Here is an 18,751-nt window from a genome sequence, read left to right as displayed (position 1 = left end):
AATGATATGGGAATGGATCATTAAAAGCTTAATCCATAATTGGAGCTAGGATAGTGACAGAATCGTACATTTGTAAGGTGTAACACATTTCTTCACCACCACGGAGCATCATCTCTCTCTACACGTAACATGCGTTTCATGGCCCAGGACAGCTACTAACCCACTGCCATAAAAAAAGAAAAAAAAAAGTTTATTGACCTGAGAAGGGTGGCAGAGTCACCGGAGCGGATGAGACACAACCATCGTACTAGAATGTTATAAGTTTAATTTTTGTTGATATTTTCTTGGTCAAATTTGTTGTACATAATTTTTTTTTTAGTGCAATTGCATCTCTCATATGTGATTTGCGATGTATTACGTCTCACATTTGATAGTGACGGCATGTTTTCTCCTATCACCCAAAAAATAATTTTATTAGTAAATTCAAATATTTATACATTGTATGATAAGTATATTTAAACCTTTTGAATTAGTAAAAAAAATAAAATAAAATCAAACTTATGTGTTTTGTGACAATTATACCTAATTATAGTGTCTTAAACCCTAAAAGTAATTAGGGGTTAGTTACTGTATTCGACGATATATACCATGAGCTACATAAAAAAAAAAGTAATTATTATATTGGTTTTTTTTCCTGTGGGTCAAAAATTATAATTCTTACAAAATACATAATTTAATATTAATTTCTCAAGTTTTAAATGTATATTTAGCACCAAATACAAATGTTTGATTTTTTATACCAAATTTTAAATGTTTGGAACTTCGGATATAACTCTCACAATGTATACATGTTGCAAAAGTTTTTGTTGATGCAGCTGTATTTCCTAATTCTGACCATGCTTATTATGGGATAGTTGTTACAGATGGTGGTGGTGAGTTTGTTGCTGCCAAGAATGGCTCTCTTCGTTGTCATAAGGATGTTCACTTGGCTGAAGCTATGGCAATAAAGGAGGCTTTGTCATGGGCGAAGGATAGAAGTTGGCTGAGGGTTAAGGTTTTCTCAGATTGTCAAATGGTTTGTCAACTATTTAAGAGGTCTACTGAGGATTTATCGTATACTGGATGCGTTGTTGGTGATTGTAAGGTTTTACAACGACACTTTGAAGTAGTGTCTATTGGTTTTATTCCTAGATCAGTGAATAAGCTTGCCCACGCTGTGGCTAGGGCTGCTCATTCTCAACCTGGTCCTGCTATTTGGATGTCTTCTGCTCCTTTCTGTATTTCGCATTTGATTTAATAAGAATCTCTGAGTTTATTTTCAAAAAAAATTATACATGTTTTAGTTTTTTTTTTTTTTTAATAATCAATACGTCCAAGAAAAATCAAATTAAATTAAGGATGTTTTGCTAACCGCCTATCAAAAATTTGTTGGCTTATTTTGTAAATAGCTTTTTTGGGGTTTTGGCTTAGGTTACTGATGTTAATAAGTAAAATATAAAAAAGTTACATGGATTAGCTTTTTAGGATCAATTCGTTGCATTTTCTTTTTTAAATGTCTAATTACCCTAATAATAATTGTTGGTTATTGAGATGTTTACGTTTATTTATTTTTTGTTCAAATTTACATTTTGAGTGTTGAAAAATTATTATTAATAAAACAAAAACAACTGTTAAAATAATAAACAACAACAACAATGATGATGATGATAATAATAATAATTATTATTATTTATTTTAAAATTTAATCTAAAAAATCTAGATGGTGTGATTGAGTAGATGAGACTCACCCTCCTTAATCAAAAAATCTTCAGACCATCTGTCCCACCCACTGTGTTCGACGAAGTTATTTTATATGTAATCTTAGTACTATTACCTGATTATGTTTATGCATTTTTGTTTTAAATACTCGTTATGAGATTGATTGAATTTTTATTTTTTTTTTGAAAATCAGATTTTACATAACGAATTTGATAAAATACGATAAAATAAAATTAAATACAAGAATTATGTTATATTACTGATCCACTTTTGGGGCAATTTTCATAGATTTTTGTGTGTGTGAAACCAGACGACCAATAGGTTGAGGCAAAAAGGAGTGGTGGTTGTCTCATTTACCGTGACCTGGCAATAGTTATCCATCAGCGTTAACACTTCCGACTTTCCAAGTTCCCACTGGGATCACTAGCGGATAAGTCACGAGTCATTAATTTGTATTTGTATTTTTATTTAAAAAAAAAAAAAAGCGTGGGCCCGGGTTTCTTTCCCTTTGCCCGCCACGCCACCTATTGTGCACTTCACAAAAGCCGCACAGCTTCAGAAATAATGGAATCTTCGTGAGATATCCAAACCACCACCGTCAACCCTCTCATGTATTCTCCTCGCTTCCTCTTCCATCAAATCAAATCAAATCTTCTTATCGCCAGTAAAATCTCCATCTGAATTATAAGGCGAAATCCCTCCCTCTATTCCCCTCGTGCTTGAATTTGATAGTGCGCTGCCTGCGACTTTATCGGTTTTGTTATTTTTTTTTGTTTGTTTTTGGTTCGCGTTGGTTGCGAAGGAAGGAAGTTTCGGAAATGGCGATCGATGACAACGAGAGCTGCGGCAGCCGCGCGATGGAGCCGTCGTCGCCGAAGCACATCTGGCAGCAGAGGCAACGCTTCGAAGTCTTCTCCGAAGTGCTCAGCCGGCTCCGCGATTTGAATCTCGACGACGTCAACCTCCCCGGCTTCGAGGACCAGCTCTGGCTTCATTTCAGCCGCTTACCTGCAAGGTTTGACTTCATAAACCCTAGATTTTGTATCTAGGCAAACATTTACAAACTTGAACATGTATACTCGCTTTTCTACCTGTTCTATTTGTATCGGCATTCGGCTAGGGGTGCACAACGTTGCGAATTTTATCAGATTTCCCTTCTAGGATTGAATTTAGGCGGATTATGTTGATTTACTTTGGTTGCATGCAGATATGTATCGGATGTGAATGTTGAAAGAGCTGAAGATGTGCTCATGCATAAAAGATTGCTGAATCTAGCTGAGGACCCCGATAACAGACCCGCATTCGAAGTCCGCCTTGTGCAGGTACCTACTCAGGCTTGTATAAGTTATTGCTATAGTGCAATGGTCTATTATGTTCACTGTGACTGTTTAATTGTATTGAGAACAACGTTTAGACAATAGAGAGGGTGATATACAGTGATTTGTAATTTTGAATATGATGTTTATCTAGTTATCATGTTCGATGGGATATGGAAGTATGATACTATAACCAAGACACTATCTGGATGTAAGGAACTCAGTTAAAAAAATTCTCTTACTGGTTGGTTATTTTTTCATCCTTATCAGTTACTTTACTTTCATTTATCTTCTAAATCTACTTTAGGTTCATCCTATCCACCAAGGAGGTTCGGCAGATTCCATTAAAATGATTTCTGCAATGAAAGATGAAGCCCAAAGGTAAATATTTTTTATTGGTATTATTGTGTTATTTTTTTGTCTGCTTTCAATTCTGTGTCTTAATTTGTTGTTTTAGTTCCCCCACCCTTCTCTTCCAGCTTATTATATTGCTTATCTCTACAATTGATTTATGTTTCTTTCTCATTTCATCTTTGCTCTAACATCACAGTTTCCACCCCCCTCCAACGTTTGGTTCATCACCTAATCTTCAAGCCCTTGAACTCCATGACAACAATGATCATCATAATGATCCTGAAAGTGATATCAATTCAACTTCAGGGACTCTCAGGTAAATGCTACTCCAGTTCAAGTTGGCAAAATTGTGAGAGTTAAAAAAGCCTCTTAAATTAGAAAGTGAATTTAACATTGCTTGTGCATGGTTTAGCTTGCTTTGATTATAATTAAAGGAAGATCCACGCGAAGAACATTAAGTGCCTGTTATGCTTGCATGATATTTTGCAAGTAGCATTTAGATTCTTAATCTCCCCTCTCCTTGTCATTGCAATTTTTTTTCCTCTTTTGATTGCCCAGAAATGTAAATTGAAAAATAATTATCCAGTTAAAAGTTTTTTTTGGATCACTTTTTCAGTGAAAATCTTTTTGAATTTTCTACTTTCGTTTATTCTGATTGATATGCTTTATAAATTGAAATACTCCTTATATTGAAAATTAATTTTCGTAGGCCTATGCATGAGATCACTTTTTCAACTGTGGACAAGCCAAAGCTTCTCTCTCAGGTGTGTTCTCACCCTCCTCTAGTTGCTATTTTCATAAAACTTAAACTATATATAATTTTTTCTTTTCACATTCTTAAAAATGATTGATGTGATTAAATGTTTTTGATGTTAGGCATGGTATTACTCCAACTGCATGATTCTTTCAATTTATCCTTTTTATTGCTTAATTTGTCTTCACATCGTTCTTGCAGTTAACTTCTATACTTTCTGAGGTTGGACTCAACATTGAAGAAGCCCATATCTTTTCTACTACTGATGGCTTCTCCCTAGATGTCTTTGTAGTTGATGGATGGCCTTATGAGGTATAGTTTTAACTTTTAACTCTTGATAGATAGATGCTAGACAAGAGAAATATATACTAAGCATTCAGATGCAAATCTTATACGTGCTGAAATATATTAGGCCTCATTTTGTCCAGGCATATTTCTTCTAATTTGCATGAGTAAAATAGACCAAATAATGTAAAGCTTTGGGGTATGAAATTTAGAAAAGTTTGTGCAACATTGGTTTTAAACATACATTAACATCATTTATTTTGGTTTGTGTTTACTTTATACTGAATCAGTCATTTGAATTTCCAGGAAACTGAGATGCTCAGGGGTGAGATACAAAAGGAAATTTTGAAGACTAAGGTAGCTTCTATTCTTGCTTGTCACATTTGAAAGAATGTAAATGAATTTCATATCTTCCTGTAGTGATTCAGACTTCACATACATCTGTTCATTCCCGTGATATGAAGCTGGCAAATCCTGCTGATTTTCATTGAACATAACTATATGTCTTCAGTATAATGTGTTTTAATTATTTAGTACTCAGTGCAATGCTGCCCATTATGTTGGCTTCCCTCTAGATTAATTTGTCGACAAGGTCTGATCAATTTCTCTAGATTCCAATATTATTTTGACATGGGATTCTCTTTAGGAAAAGAGTTGTTTGGTCGTTTGTGTATTTATACGGTCTATATTTTTCTGTTCTGTTAGGTTATGTTGGGAAATCTTTCCTGGACAAGAGCCACTAAATAACTCTTCTGGCAATATTTTGTAGGAGCAACCACAACTCATCCCAACTCCTACTGATGATCAGAACCAAACACCGCCAGAATCTAATTCCGAATGTGTAAAGATACCTACAGATGGAACTGATGACTGGGAAATTGATGCACGCCTGTTGAAATTTGAAAACAAAGTTGCATCTGGTACATTTGGAGATCTGTAAGTTCCAAAATTCATTCTCCTGATATATTTGTTTTTACACTCTTAGAGGGTCACTTTATGTCTCCTTTTCAGATATAAAGGCACATATTGTAGTCAGGATGTGGCCATTAAAGTCCTTAAGGCAGAGCATTTGAATGTGGACATGTTGAAAGAGTTTTCTCAGGAAGTCTTCATCATGAGGTGTGTTAAATGGCTTGTTCAAGGTCTTTCTTTACTGACTGTCAATATGTTGCTGCTACTAAGCTTGATTATCATCTACTCATTGGCAAATTATGATATATATGTCAAAGTTGATTGGTATAACTTGTCCTGGTAGTTTAAATTAAATTGATGTTCTCAGTACCCAGTATTTTCTCCAGTTCCTCTTTTGGTGCTTCTTCTACATTTTCTTGTTTTAACTTTATCTTCTTCTTTTTTTTCTTTTTTTTTCTTTTTTTTGGTTTTTAGGAAAATCCGGCACAAAAATGTTGTCCAATTTATAGGTGCATGTACACGGCAACCAAATCTGTGCATTGTGACTGGTAATTTGTTTGAGCTTTAAAGTTATTATAACTACATATTTACACAGTACTTCTGGAGATTGCTTCTGCTATTGATTTTAGTGATGCTGAATTGCTGATTCTAAAACAGAATCTGGTCAGTTGCCTCATTTTTTTGCATCCTCCTACACCATTTCAAACTGCAGATTCTTTCTGTAACCTGTGAAATGTCTGCAATGCTGCTCTTGTGAAACATAGATTTTAGTTGTATCATCTAAATGGGGTATTGGAGGACTGGAGGAGTTGCAGAAACGTAGTTTTAGTTCCCATATTTCTCAACTGTTCTTACAGCATTTAGAAGCTGGTGTTAGTTCTTTAACCTGTTGATTTATTTGCTCCTGCTCCAATGTTGTAAAAACAGAGTTCATGTCTAGAGGAAGTGTGTACAGCTTCTTGCACAAACAAAAGGGGAATTTTAAGCTTCCTACTCTGCTCAAGGTTGCAATCGATGTTTCCAAAGGAATGAGCTATCTTCACCAAAATAAAATTATTCACCGGGATTTGAAGACTGCCAATCTTTTGATGGATGAGCATGGAGTAAGTCACTGCGTTTATCTAAAATACAATGGAGAAACTTCTCTTAGTACATGCATTCTGTTCCTTTTCTTCATGAAGATATTATCTCATTTTGTTTATGCATGGTAAATATCATTTAACTCTATTTTTCCTTATTCCAATATGAGAATCATCAAAGTATATATGTTCCTTGCAAGAAATTAAGCTTGGCCAGATACACTTGGTTACTCACCCACTTAACTTTCTGTTGAGCTTTAGTTGCTTTGGGAGTTCATCTCTTTTGATTAGCACCAATCTCTCTCTTGAACAGGTTGTCAAGGTGGCTGATTTTGGGGTTGCCAGAGTGCAGGCTCAAACTGGAGTCATGACTGCAGAAACTGGAACATATCGTTGGATGGCTCCTGAGGTATGCAAATTCATCACAAAGATTGACAACTGCCTTGTGGATACTTTTATGAAGTATCTGCATACAATTTGTTTTATGTTGACTCCAAGTTTTGTTTTTTCTCCAATGGAAGGTAATTGAGCACAAACCATATGATCACAAAGCTGATGTTTTCAGCTTTGGAATAGTTGTGTGGGAACTTCTTACTGGAGAAGTAAGTCTTGTTGCATTTTGTTACAGAAAAGTCGTTCCTGTTGTTGCCCTATCACTGACCCTGTCTTCCTGTTGTATATACAAATGGGCAGATTCCATATGCCTTCCTAACACCTTTACAAGCAGCCCTTGGTGTTGTGCAACAGGTAAGCCAAACTTCCATCATTAGTCAAAGAATAAAGCAGCCTCATATTTCATAACATTTAATTGAATTGACATGGTTTATCAGGGGCTACGGCCAACAGTCCCCAAGGATACACATCCTAAGCTTGTTGAACTTCTCGAAAAATGTTGGCAACCAGACCCAAATCAAAGACCCGAGTTTTCAGAGATTTTGGAGATTTTGCTGCGAATTGCCAAGGGGGTATGCCCTTTATGCAAAAGATTCTTGTTGTTTGTTTAGTATGGGCAGTTTAAAATAATTATTATCTTTTTATATTATAATAATGACATGAACTCTTTTTATGTCCTAAAATCAGGTTGGAGATGATGGAGAAGAAAAACACAAGGAGAAATCAATTGGTAGCTTTTTCCATTCCTTTAGAAAGGGCCATCACTGAGCTTTTTGGCATTGGAAAATCAACTATTAAGTGTACAGCTTTTCTGCCACAACTTCGGTGTTTCCATTTAGGATATAAATTATGATAGAATGCACCAATTTCAGCTTACAATTCTTGTCTTTCTATTTGTGAATTGATTCGTTGTATAAGCTGGTCTCTCTAAATTCAGCAATTTCGAACAGAATACTCTTTATGACTAAACTCAACCATCTAATTTGCTAATCTTCATACTGAATGTTTGCTTCTTTTTAGTTTTTACTCATTTCCAATGGCGCTATCTGTCTGATTTAAACTGAAACCAATGTACAAATCAGAATGCTTGAACGCTCCTTTTTTTTTGGGAAACGAACGCTCTTGTTATAGAGTAGTTACTCCTTTGATGTGACTAAGGATGCTTAATAGAAAAATACTTCTATGTACTTATAAATTTTCTCTCAATTTTTACTTCCAAACTTTCACTCATTTTTAATCTCATTTGCGTTCAAATTTTATTGGAGGAAGAAAAACAGGATGGATAAACTTCATGATTCCTTACTAAATTAAGCCATCAAAGCATGCCAAGAAAATGGGAGTATAATTTGGAAATCCATGTAGAATTACTCTAATTAATACTCCGTATAAGATTTTTTTTTTTGAATACTTTGACCACAAGGTCTTTAGCCTAATTAATATAAGATAAAAGATGATAAGTTATCTTTCAAGGAAAATATTAACATAAAAATTTTGAGTGAGGACGTAAAATAAAGATAAAAATTGAAGTACTCTCTCAAATTTTATTTGTCCTACTTACTATAAATTTAAATTAAAAATAACTTCAAACACATAGTATTTTTTGTTCTTATATTCAAATGAAAGCTCAACGTATTTAATGTTACAAAAAACATCGCACAGCGTCTTAGGAACCTCATGCAGAAGAGAATATTTAAACTCAAGATTTGTAGGGCTTTACTCCGCGAAGGAGAGCCCTTGCAAAAATTCTCTACGGCCCAAGCAGAGCAAAGGCCATAGAGGGGGTTTGGAAATAGTTTTCAACCAGCAATAGACGCGCCTCGGTTAGAACCTCACTAGCTGCGTCATTGCCCCAAGCGCAAAGATGGTTTTGTTGCTTGCCAGCTTTGAATTTTATATGCACTCGCTCTCTTCGAGGTTTCAGTTCTTTTCCGATGTGGGACACTGGGACATTTGAAAACTTTGCTGGGTCTCTCATTTCTCAACAAAAGTTGGACAAACTTTATATGATTCCAAAAGTAATTAGACAATTGGGTTTAAATTGCCAATAACAAGCAAATACAATAACGCTTCCTCTTCCTGTATTCAAATTAAACATTGGAAAGTTGTTGTTCATAAGTAAGTCAAGTTGGTTTTAAAAAATAAGTCAAGTTGATACTGTTTAAAATCTCATGATATAAGTTTATGAGGTTAATTCCTAGTTCCTACCACCAATAATTTTATGTGAGAGATTTTTAATTCTTTTAAAAATATATAAATGGTAGTTAATCCTATTAATTTATTGAATTGATAATAAGTATTAATTATTATAATATATATTATTGATGGTTTCTTATATTCTTTTTTTTTTTTTGGTAAATATGGTTTCTTATATTCTAAGCTTAACATAAATTTGGTGAATTGTCATTTAGGAAAAGAAGTAATCGAGGATAATTAAGAAAAAGAAATAAACCTTCTTTGTTGCATTAATAAGTAGCACAGAAAATTGAATTATATATATTAAAATTCAAAATTTTGGTTACAAGTAGTATCAATACGATAATACAAGCTATAGCCCAAATAGTGGACTAGAAATAATAATGTTGTTGTTATCGAACATGGTTTATGAGTTGAATGTTAGGATCATAAGCCACTAAGCCATGAGTGTTGTAATGGTCTAAGGGGTGATGTCTTAATAGGAAATAAGGGTGCCTATTTATAGAATTATAGTGTTTATAGTGTAGAGATCACTCTAGATGCTCGACAAATGTACAACTCTAGCTTACCTTTATTCTTGGTCATACATGTGTCCCCTCACTGCATAGATGTCAACGATCTTCATACGAGTAAATAGAGCATCCTACCTTTTAATACGAGATATCTTGAGTGGCTTAGGTGGTTAGTGCTTGTGTTGTTATCACATTCCCATATGACATAGGTTCAAACATAACATAACTAGTTTGAGACTTGTATCATGAGGATCAAATCAAACATAACATAACTAGTTTGAGACTTGTATCATGAGGATCAAATAAAATAGCTAGTACTCAAATAGCCCATCAAAATCATATATTGGTTTTCCACATAAATGTCAAAATCTTTTGTAACATACTGGAGAATGTGTTAAACAGTATTCTAATATTTCATTGTAGGAGGATGTAGCACTACAATATGGACTAGTGTTCCACCAGATCTCATCTCCCATTCTCCCCCTCGCTGGCACTTCCACCGCCTTTTGCTATCGGTTGCGGTGAAGTAGTTTTAGTTTTCATTTGCAGCATCCCAGAGGCATGAACCCGAAACTCAAAAAGAAAAATCAAATTTTGACGGTGAAATGTAGAAAACGGCTTGGATCAGAGCATTGACTTCTTTAGAATTGAGCTCCTTATACGGGCTTTGAGCCGATTAATAGCTGCATGTGCTGCATGTAGTACTGCTTCATGCCTTCTTTTGATCGTGGGTTTGGATAAAGGGAAACAAACATTAACTATTATTTGAGGATGTAGAGCATCCATGATGATATTTGTTGTAAATCGAGACGTATCTCCGCGTGAATTGTTGTATTGTTCACATCTCAAGAAAGCAATAGACATAATAATATGTATTATTCCTGATGGAGAATACTCCCCAAGTATACGTCCCCCATACTTGCTCGGTACCCACTTACTCACCGTGGAGAACCATTCATGACCTTGACCGACCGAACCTAAATATGGAGGCCGAGCAAATGACTAGTCAACATGACCCTTCACCCCACCTTAAGATTGACACCGACCCTATGAGGTCGAGACGATTGACCCAATCAGGTCCACTTAGAGAATTAAACCCAAATCCTTGGTCTTGACTCAGCTGCGCAGCTTAGTGGCCAATTAGGAATATCACGACGCATGGGAGTCACTCCACTGCCTTTGAACCAACCGACTGCATGCGCAACACATGTCAGGGATGCCGAGATTTTGGTATGTGTCCCTTTTCACTACCTATAAATAGCGTATTTATTACCTGAGGGAGGGGGGGGGGGGGACCTCTTTGGCATTCTCACCTAACCACAGTTAACTCGGGACTCTCCAACCTATAGCCACCTTTCCCGAGCTCAACCACTTAAACCAACAAGCAGATCCATACAATTATACTAATCAAACCCATCTACTTATACTTATCCATATACCCTAGTGTATTTATCAATATCAACTCCGTATCATCATATAATTTTTTTTTTTTTGTTGTAATATTCACATATATTTATTTACAACATTAACTCATTTGTCTAGGCAAGTAATATAAAAAATGGTATAAATGATAATTTCAACAAAATGATTAAGTTAAATTAAAATTAAAATAAATTATTGAAACTTTTGACCAAAAAAGATAGGATAAAGTGGTCAAATAGGCATAATATATTATATATGGTGTGAATTAATTATTTAATTAATTAGGGTTAAAACGGGTTATCCAAATCACCCGGGATGACGCGTGGACCCCACAGGAAGCAATAGATCAAGAGATCAGAAACGGATCCCTATGCGCCACTTCACGGAATTACAGTCCTAAAGGGAAGATTCTTCCGAATATTCTCCTGGGCCCCACTCCCTGCAATCCTCCGCGCGACGCAGTGACCGCCTCTTCTTCTCCGTTACCTCCCGTGCCTCCAATAAATACCGACTCTCTTTATCACACTCCCCACAGATAAACTTGTTCTCGTTAGCTGTTCAGTTTCTATTTGCGTCCATAATTCTAATCATGATTCCGGAAGCAGATCAAGAGCAACTCCTTCAGAATCTCCAGGTTTTCAAGATCAAAGGCAAAGATAAGAGTGGCCGTAAAATCCTCCAAATCTTCGGAAAGTTTTTCCCTGGTATCAACTCACTCTTTTTTTTTTTCTTTTTTTTTTAATTTTAATTCAACTGCTTCTTTATTGATTTTTGGCGTTTTGTGTGGTCGATCAGCGAGGATTGTGAGCGTTGAGGTCGTGAATAAGTTCCTTCGGGAGAAGATTTTCCCGGACCTCGAGAACCGGCCGTTCGCGGTGCTGTACTTCCACACCGGCGTAGAGAAGAACGAGAATTTCCTCGGAATTTCGGCTCTGCGCTCACTTTACGACTCCATTCCGGCCGCCGTTCGGCAGAATCTCGAGGCCGTGTATTTTGTCCATCCCGGCCTTCAATCTAGGCTCTACCTAGCCACCGTGGGCCGGATCATGTTCACCGGAGGGTAATTCTTCATCAACCTCGATTCTGGCGCATTTTAGCAATAATTCCTCATCAACCTTGAATCTGGCGCATTTTAGCAATCCGTTACAAATAAATTTGACCTAACGACATCTGATTACAGAAAATCAATTTTGATTTGAATTTGAACTGTGCAGATTATACGGCAAGCTGAGGTACGTAACTAGATTGGCGTATCTGTGGGATCATGTGAGGAGGAATGCGGTTGAGATCCCGGAGTATGTTCACGATCACGATGCGGATCTGGAGTACCGTCCGATGATGGACTACGGTTTCGAGACCGATCACACGAGGGTGTACGGTGCACCCGCGCTGGATTCCCCCGATCCAATGCATTCAATGAGATGCATCTCATAGTCTCGCTTCTATTCTCAACTACGACGTCGTAGTAGAAGGCCGAAGGCGAAGGGTTTCTGCCGTATTAGATGTCTCATTTTCTTTTCATTTTGTATATATACAATGCGAAATATTGTTGTAATTTCTTCTCGCCACATGGACGGCCTCTGGCTTTAATGAATTTCTCGAGTAATTGAAATTTATGCGCTAAATTTCAAGAAAAATTTTAGACATCGTGATTTTTTTTTCTAATTTTTAAATAATTCTTCAGTCTTCAAAATTCTATGAGATATTTAAAAATTGGTGGATGTGGATAAGCCCTATTTGGGGAAGCAATTTAGGCATGCATTGCATATAGGAGAGTGTCGCTTATCATGTATATTAACACTTTTGGACGAGTACTGAATTCGGTTAAAATTTCGGTAAGAGTATATATCATTGTGCACCAAATATGATTTGTTTCTGATTACCTAAAATTAAGTATTGGATACTTTAGAGTTACGTGTATCTATTCTTTTGGGTTTCTTTTTTTACTAATAAAATAATATATATTTTACCTTGACTAATAAAATAGAAGTAAATGTGCTTTTCCAAAACTGAAATGTAAGTGGATTGAGTGGTCCAGTCCACAGTCCACGGCAGAAGATGAATGAAGCAAAACAATTGAGATTGATGTAATTATAGGAGGAATTAGGAGAAGACGTTTAGCATGTAAAATATAAAAATAAATGTGTGATTTCACTATCAATTTAACATTTTAGTTGAGGAAAAGGGTCAAAGGTCCTGAACTATATTTAAAAAGGCCCAATAAACATGTTAGGTTGACCAAGACTGTAATTACAGATCATCACTAGGATTTTACCAATTTCAGGCAACAAACACTAACGACCTTCACCGGTCGCGTTTGGAGAAGGCAGACCAAATTAGTCGCCTTCCCCTTCTCCTTCGTGGGAGAAGGAGACCAACTTGGTCACCTTCTCTAAATGCAATCGTCAAATAGTCACCAATGTTTGTCACCAAAAGTAACGTGTTTACGAATTTAATTACAACTTTTAAAAGTTTAAAGTCTTACTTGATTTCAAGGACTTATTTAACTATTCTTTTTTAATTGAAATAAAGCACATGCCCAATATCAAAACTCAAAAGTTACATAAGTGAAAAAGAATAATAAAATTGACAAGTACATAATTCTGCAAATGAATTGATTCAATTTCTACCAAAATCTATTCTCTTTATACAGAGGCCCTTCAATATAATCCTCCCTAATAAAATAGAGTTGAAGGGCAAAAACTTTTTCCTCATGTATAATACACACCTTAAAATTAACATTAACATGAGATCATTACACAACGTTAGCACAATCTAAACCTTAACGTAGATTTTACACGCACGCTAATATTGTACAACATACCACCTCTTAATTTCCATCTTGAGCTGCAGAAAAGAGCCATGAAGAAGATGCCAACTCCCTCCCAGACACTTTGATTCCAATATGAACTGCATTAACTTGGTTTCCCGGGTCATCGATGCTGCGTAACACAGCGTTGTCTTTGTTTGCAGATCAGTTCAGTGAGAGCAATGATGCGAAAGCATAAAAGTTGAACTGCCACAACCCCCGGGGGCTTGCCTCGTTCACTCACTAGTCGTCGTCTTCGTGTTTTGTAGGCCTATGCTGCTGCATGACCAGAACTGAGCCACAGAAATCAAATTCTGCAGAGGCCAAAAAGTCCCCTACTTTTCCAAGCTCGGGGCATTCTTCCCAGTCGCTGATTCCGGTTATTAGGGGTGAATAGCCTCGCCCTTCCTTTCCTACTACGATCAATGAATACATATCGGCCATGTCCCTCAAGGCAGATGCTGTTTCTGAACCATTCTCTACATGCTTCTCTACATATCCTACTTGACCTGATGTCACGTACCTAACATTTATCAAATATATATTGTTAAGTGCCTGTCACACCCGAGCGATAACAACAAATACTAATACGAAATAATGGCTTAGTCTAATTTCACAGTAGTATTCAAGTCAAGGGAGATAATGCAAGGTGATTGATTACCTATGATAGAATTCTGACAACACTTCATTATCTGCCTCGGTTTCTGTCTCACGATCAGATATTGCCATTAAAACGTTTTCCTCCTTGTGAGCAATATCAACACCGACATTTTGTTCCTTGGCAGAAGCTGAAAGGAACCTAATAACCGTAAGGTTTATGTGATTATGCATGCCTAGTCTTTTGCTGAAGCCCAGTGCCTCACGATCATCTGGCCCGCCAAAAAATAGTGTTGCAATGTGCTGCAACGAGTCAGTGTTGGTGATGTTTAATGACCCAGCTGTAAGTCCCCGATCCACCAGAATGGCAACTGCACAAGGGGCAAAGCGAAGTACTTTTTGATTCGTGGTCCTTATACCATCTTTGCTAGTTTCGAGTTTCCCGTCAATCCTCTGGTGCTTGTGGAAAGGAAGCAGAATAACAGATGCTCTTATATCCTCGGCATGGTCACACACGTCTTTATACATGCTTGAAAGGGGCGATACAGCTTTCATCTGATGAACCATCACCCCTGTTTCAGCAGTGAATATATCCACTGCATCGTTGATCTCCACCACTTCGTTACCACCATAATCATCGTCATCGCTCACTTCATCTTCTTCTTTCTGGTTATACATCAGAGTGGTATTGCTTTTTCCGGGGAGCTCAACCAGATGCATTAAGTAGGGTGTCAAGGGAACACTTTCGGGCCCTCTCGATGCTGCAATAAGCCCTACCATGGTTGCCACAGGTCGAGGACCATGTACACAAGCGAGCAATCGCAGTTCACACTCTGGGGCTTGAGTTTCAAAGTATATTTGTCGGTAGCCAATAATGTCATGCTCTCTTCTCACCATGAAAGCTATAATGGGTCCCCATACCAACGAATTTATCACTACCGCTGATACCATCAGGCCGTAGAATGTATCACTCAATATAATCTGCATATTTGAGTACATTTTTACTCACATCCAGATTGCAAAGGAAGAACAGACAAGACAAAGTAATAAATACATAATAACACTTTAGAAACTAAGTTAGCATACTTGCATCAAGTATAAATAAGATTACTTTTCTGTGATCCTTCCCCCGAGAGGGAAATAAATGTTAGAAATGCAAGTGAAGACACGAACAAGGAATCTTTCACTCGCTCTTTTGGGCATGAGTACTTCATAACTAATTAAAGAAAGCAATATCATTATTTTTCAGTAATTGGACAGGTTAAATCAATTTATTCAGAAAATTTCCTTCAGTAATAAAAAGATAATACCCCGTACTAAAAAGGATGCCCTATCACTCTATCAGGTATCAGCTATATGCGAATGCACCATTTCTCCTGCTAAACTCATTGCAGAGATGGGTTATATATACTTACTTTATTTGTTGAGCCAATTGTTAATGCTAGCAAATCAACATGGCCTTTTAGGTTCATTAGGAAAGCCATGAGCACTCCTTCATAGTACGGAATCTTTAGGTGATAGCAAGCAGCCAGAGTGCCCACAATTTTACCTCCGAAACTCAACAGCATAATGAAAAAGACGACACAAAAGTTGCGAATGCTGTCAATGTAAGCTACATTCGCCTTAAATCCTAAGTAGCCAAAGTAAATTGGGAGGATGAAGTTGTGAACCGGGTAAGTAAGTTTGATCAACAATGTCCGAGCTGCTTTGCCTCCTCGTGGAAACATCGATCCAATGAGGAAGGAAAATATCAAGCTGCTGAAACCCATCAGCTCTAGAGACATTGCAACAATATAGAGAATTGCCAGAAGACCAAACATTTCAGCATTCTTAAGGTATTTTTGATTCCTGTTCCGCCTGTTCATCCAATTTGCCACGTACTTGTTCACCACCACAACTAGGCCCACTGTGAAGAGATAAAGGAAACCAAGGAAAACCCAAGTCGCGTATGAATAGTGCTGCCTTGTTTTTGAAATCGCAAACAACAATACCACCCCATATGCATCATTAATCAAAGCTGAAGATATGGCCATCCGCCCAATATCAGATGTTGCAAACTTCAAGTCTGCAGCCAAACGAATCACAACCGGAGAGGCAGTGCTGGCTAAGATTATAGTGATCATTAAGCCCATCATGAATGCAGAACCATGGGATGTTGTCTCTTGATACACAAATGAAGTAATAGCAGCCGCAAAGAAAGTACACATTAAGCTCGAACCACACGCTATGATCCCCACTTGACGTAGTTTGCGCAAGAAGTAAGGAAAGTCCATCTCAAGACCAATCAGAAACATGATGATAATCCTAAACAGGACCGCCATGAATTCATAGTAATCCGCAACAAAATTCCGAAGGAAGTATGATTTTACTTCAGGGATGAGTGACAATCCCGAGGGACCTAACATGAATCCCGCCTATGTCACAAAGAAAACACAACATTAGCAGTGGCAAACCACAATACGATGTACTCTAAAGCCTAATGTCTCCATTCACTGTGGATTTTATCCTCTATTTTTTTTTGGTGACAAGGAAATCGGCAGCCACTCCCGGATGTAACCCGGTGACCCTAGTCGGCAAAGGACCAGGTCATAACCTAGGTTTTCCACAGCTGACCAGCTCAAACGAAGAAAGTCAATTGGCCACTTTGAAGGAGAGTCAAACCTGGAACCTTATGGTTACCAAGCCAACCGTACAACCAAAGTGGCTGGGATTGCCCTGGATTTTATCCTTAAATTGATAGAACATGGCGAAAATGACAGTGACCAAAATGCCTAATTTATCTCGAACAAATAGAGGATCTACTTACAAATGGGAAACCAAACATTCATAGATAAAGAAACATGGCGGGCGATTAACCTAACCTAACCTAAACAAGAACATCTGAAATTGGGCGAACGATTTGGTTTTCAGATGACGTACTTACGAGAATTTGAACAATGGGTGCAGCCTGGCCAAGGGGCTTGAGCAGAATCTGAAGAAAGTGAGAGAGAACGAGAATGCAGGAATACTGCATCCCCATTGCGAGCACGGGGTTGAACAATTCTTCGCCGCATTCTGGATCCTCTGGATCAGCCATTTTATCTACAATTTTTATTTTCTTTCTTTCTTTATTTCTATTCCCTAAAACGAAGAAGAAACAAAAATATTCTCAACAAAGTACAAGGAATCGTGGAAGGACGAAACGGAGAGGAGGAGGAAGAAGTAAAGAAAGCAGAAAATGCTAGCTTTTCCTCTCCTCTTCTTCCTTGAGGCTTTGGTGTGAAATTCCCTTCCTCTGTCTCGCTGTGTTGCAGTCATTGGATTATGGGCGAAGCGAAAGAGAAGCAGAAGAGGTTGTGAATCCAGGTTTTGGTGTTTTGCCTGCTGTTGTGATGGGTGGAAATGGAACACCGCGCTTTCTGCGGATTATCTTAGCCAACCATCTTTATTTTCGCTAAATGGTCTGTGTTCATGTCCAAATTTCTTCCCTGCACCAATTACTCAACGCACACAAAAATCATGGTCTCATGTTAACGTCCAAATTTGTGTTCTTGCTTCAAATCTATGCCCACCATTCAAATTCTTAATATATTCCTCCCATTCTCATTTAGGAATTATTTATACTTTTGATCATCGATTATTGAAGTATTTTTACATTTAGTCCCCAAGTATACATTTTGTTATATTTAAACATTTAGACCCATTTGAAAACTTAGAAAAATAATTTTTGTAAGTCATTTTTCGAATTTTTTCGGATTTTTTTTCCTTTTCAAAAAAAAAAAAAATTAAAATAAAGTCAAAAAAATATATGCATTCGATCAATGAAAAATTGTTCAGTATGCTAAAAATGTCTTCATAGATTTTTAGCCGGAAGACATTTTTTAAATTTTTTTATTTTATTTTCTCATCTCTTTCTTCAAGCTACTTTCCAAATTATTATTATTACCATCACCACCACTCCACAATCACCGCCACCACCACACCATTACCACAACAACCTCCACCACCACCACCACCACTACCACCACCATCACCATACCACCACTACTCCACCGCCGCCACCACCTCACCACTACCTCCACCACAACCACAACAACCTCCACCTCTACCACCACTACTTATTATTATTATTATTATTATTATTATTTGTTTTTTTAATAACAAATAATATATTCATTTTCAGGAAAATGAACCAAACAAGAAAAATGTTGATAATGTAAATAGTTCAGGTAGGCTTATTTAGTGGGGATGGGTTGTTCACAAGAAGTAACGATACAAGATATTTTACATGAAAAACTGGAAAGAAAAATCACAAGCCAATTTAGGTTAGGCCAAACTGAAATCCACTAATAAGATTAAATAGTACATGTTATGATCTACAATACTTTGTCTTATTGAAATATAAATTAGATATAAGAGGGAATGATACGATTGGTGAAACTAAAGAT

The 18,751-nt window shown here is 36.9% G+C and overlaps 3 protein-coding genes and 1 non-coding gene across 7 annotated transcripts; 2 read left to right on the top strand and 2 right to left on the bottom strand.

The window, feature by feature from the left end:
- The first annotated feature begins 2,251 nt into the window (after nt 1-2,251).
- Nucleotides 2,252-7,804, top strand: LOC116013373 (serine/threonine-protein kinase STY17). 3 transcript variants are annotated; one of them, XM_031253082.1, is made up of 16 exons: nt 2,254-2,713; nt 2,906-3,020; nt 3,322-3,395; nt 3,565-3,684; nt 4,078-4,132; nt 4,324-4,434; nt 4,714-4,764; nt 5,177-5,343; nt 5,419-5,526; nt 5,794-5,867; nt 6,247-6,422; nt 6,712-6,807; nt 6,920-7,000; nt 7,092-7,145; nt 7,229-7,363; nt 7,479-7,804. In XM_031253082.1, the coding sequence occupies exons 1-16, from the start codon at nt 2,517-2,519 to the stop codon at nt 7,557-7,559; spliced, it is 1,695 nt and encodes a 564-aa protein (XP_031108942.1). In that variant the 5' UTR covers nt 2,254-2,516; the 3' UTR covers nt 7,560-7,804. The 3 variants fall into 3 exon arrangements, with proteins under 3 accessions (XP_031108943.1, XP_031108942.1, XP_031108944.1); XM_031253084.1 differs by lacking the exon at nt 2,254-2,713 and adding an exon at nt 3,169-3,225 and having other exon boundaries at nt 2,935-3,020; XM_031253083.1 differs by lacking the exons at nt 6,920-7,000; nt 7,479-7,804 and having other exon boundaries at nt 2,252-2,713; nt 7,027-7,145; nt 7,229-7,308.
- Nucleotides 7,805-8,500: 696 nt separating this feature from the next.
- On the bottom strand, nt 8,501-8,654 carry LOC116014536. The gene has a single exon (XR_004097407.1). It is a non-coding gene; the product is annotated as a U4 spliceosomal RNA (small nuclear RNA).
- A 2,782-nt stretch (nt 8,655-11,436) lies between these two features.
- On the top strand, nt 11,437-12,562 carry LOC116012416 (ganglioside-induced differentiation-associated protein 2-like). The gene is made up of 3 exons (XM_031251948.1): nt 11,437-11,622; nt 11,714-11,978; nt 12,133-12,562. Exons 1-3 carry the CDS (start codon nt 11,508-11,510, stop codon nt 12,350-12,352), a joined length of 600 nt encoding a protein of 199 aa, XP_031107808.1. The 5' UTR covers nt 11,437-11,507; the 3' UTR covers nt 12,353-12,562.
- A 954-nt stretch (nt 12,563-13,516) lies between these two features.
- LOC116011838 (cation/H(+) antiporter 1-like) lies at nt 13,517-17,862 on the bottom strand. 2 transcript variants are annotated; one of them, XM_031251255.1, is made up of 4 exons: nt 17,248-17,862; nt 15,740-16,738; nt 14,389-15,305; nt 13,517-14,250 (listed from the first exon to the last, which is right to left on the bottom strand). In XM_031251255.1, exons 1-4 carry the CDS (start codon nt 17,398-17,400, stop codon nt 13,971-13,973), a joined length of 2,349 nt encoding a protein of 782 aa, XP_031107115.1. In that variant the 5' UTR covers nt 17,401-17,862; the 3' UTR covers nt 13,517-13,970. The 2 variants fall into 2 exon arrangements, with proteins under 2 accessions (XP_031107115.1, XP_031107116.1); XM_031251256.1 differs by having other exon boundaries at nt 17,244-17,355.
- Nucleotides 17,863-18,751: the final 889 nt, after the last annotated feature.

The sequence above is a fragment of the Ipomoea triloba genome, chromosome 3, assembly GCF_003576645.1.
Source record: "Ipomoea triloba cultivar NCNSP0323 chromosome 3, ASM357664v1".
NCBI classification, from domain to species: domain Eukaryota; kingdom Viridiplantae; phylum Streptophyta; class Magnoliopsida; order Solanales; family Convolvulaceae; genus Ipomoea; species Ipomoea triloba.
Note: the sequence above shows the minus strand (reverse complement) of the source record. Positions and strands in the feature narration are given on the sequence as shown.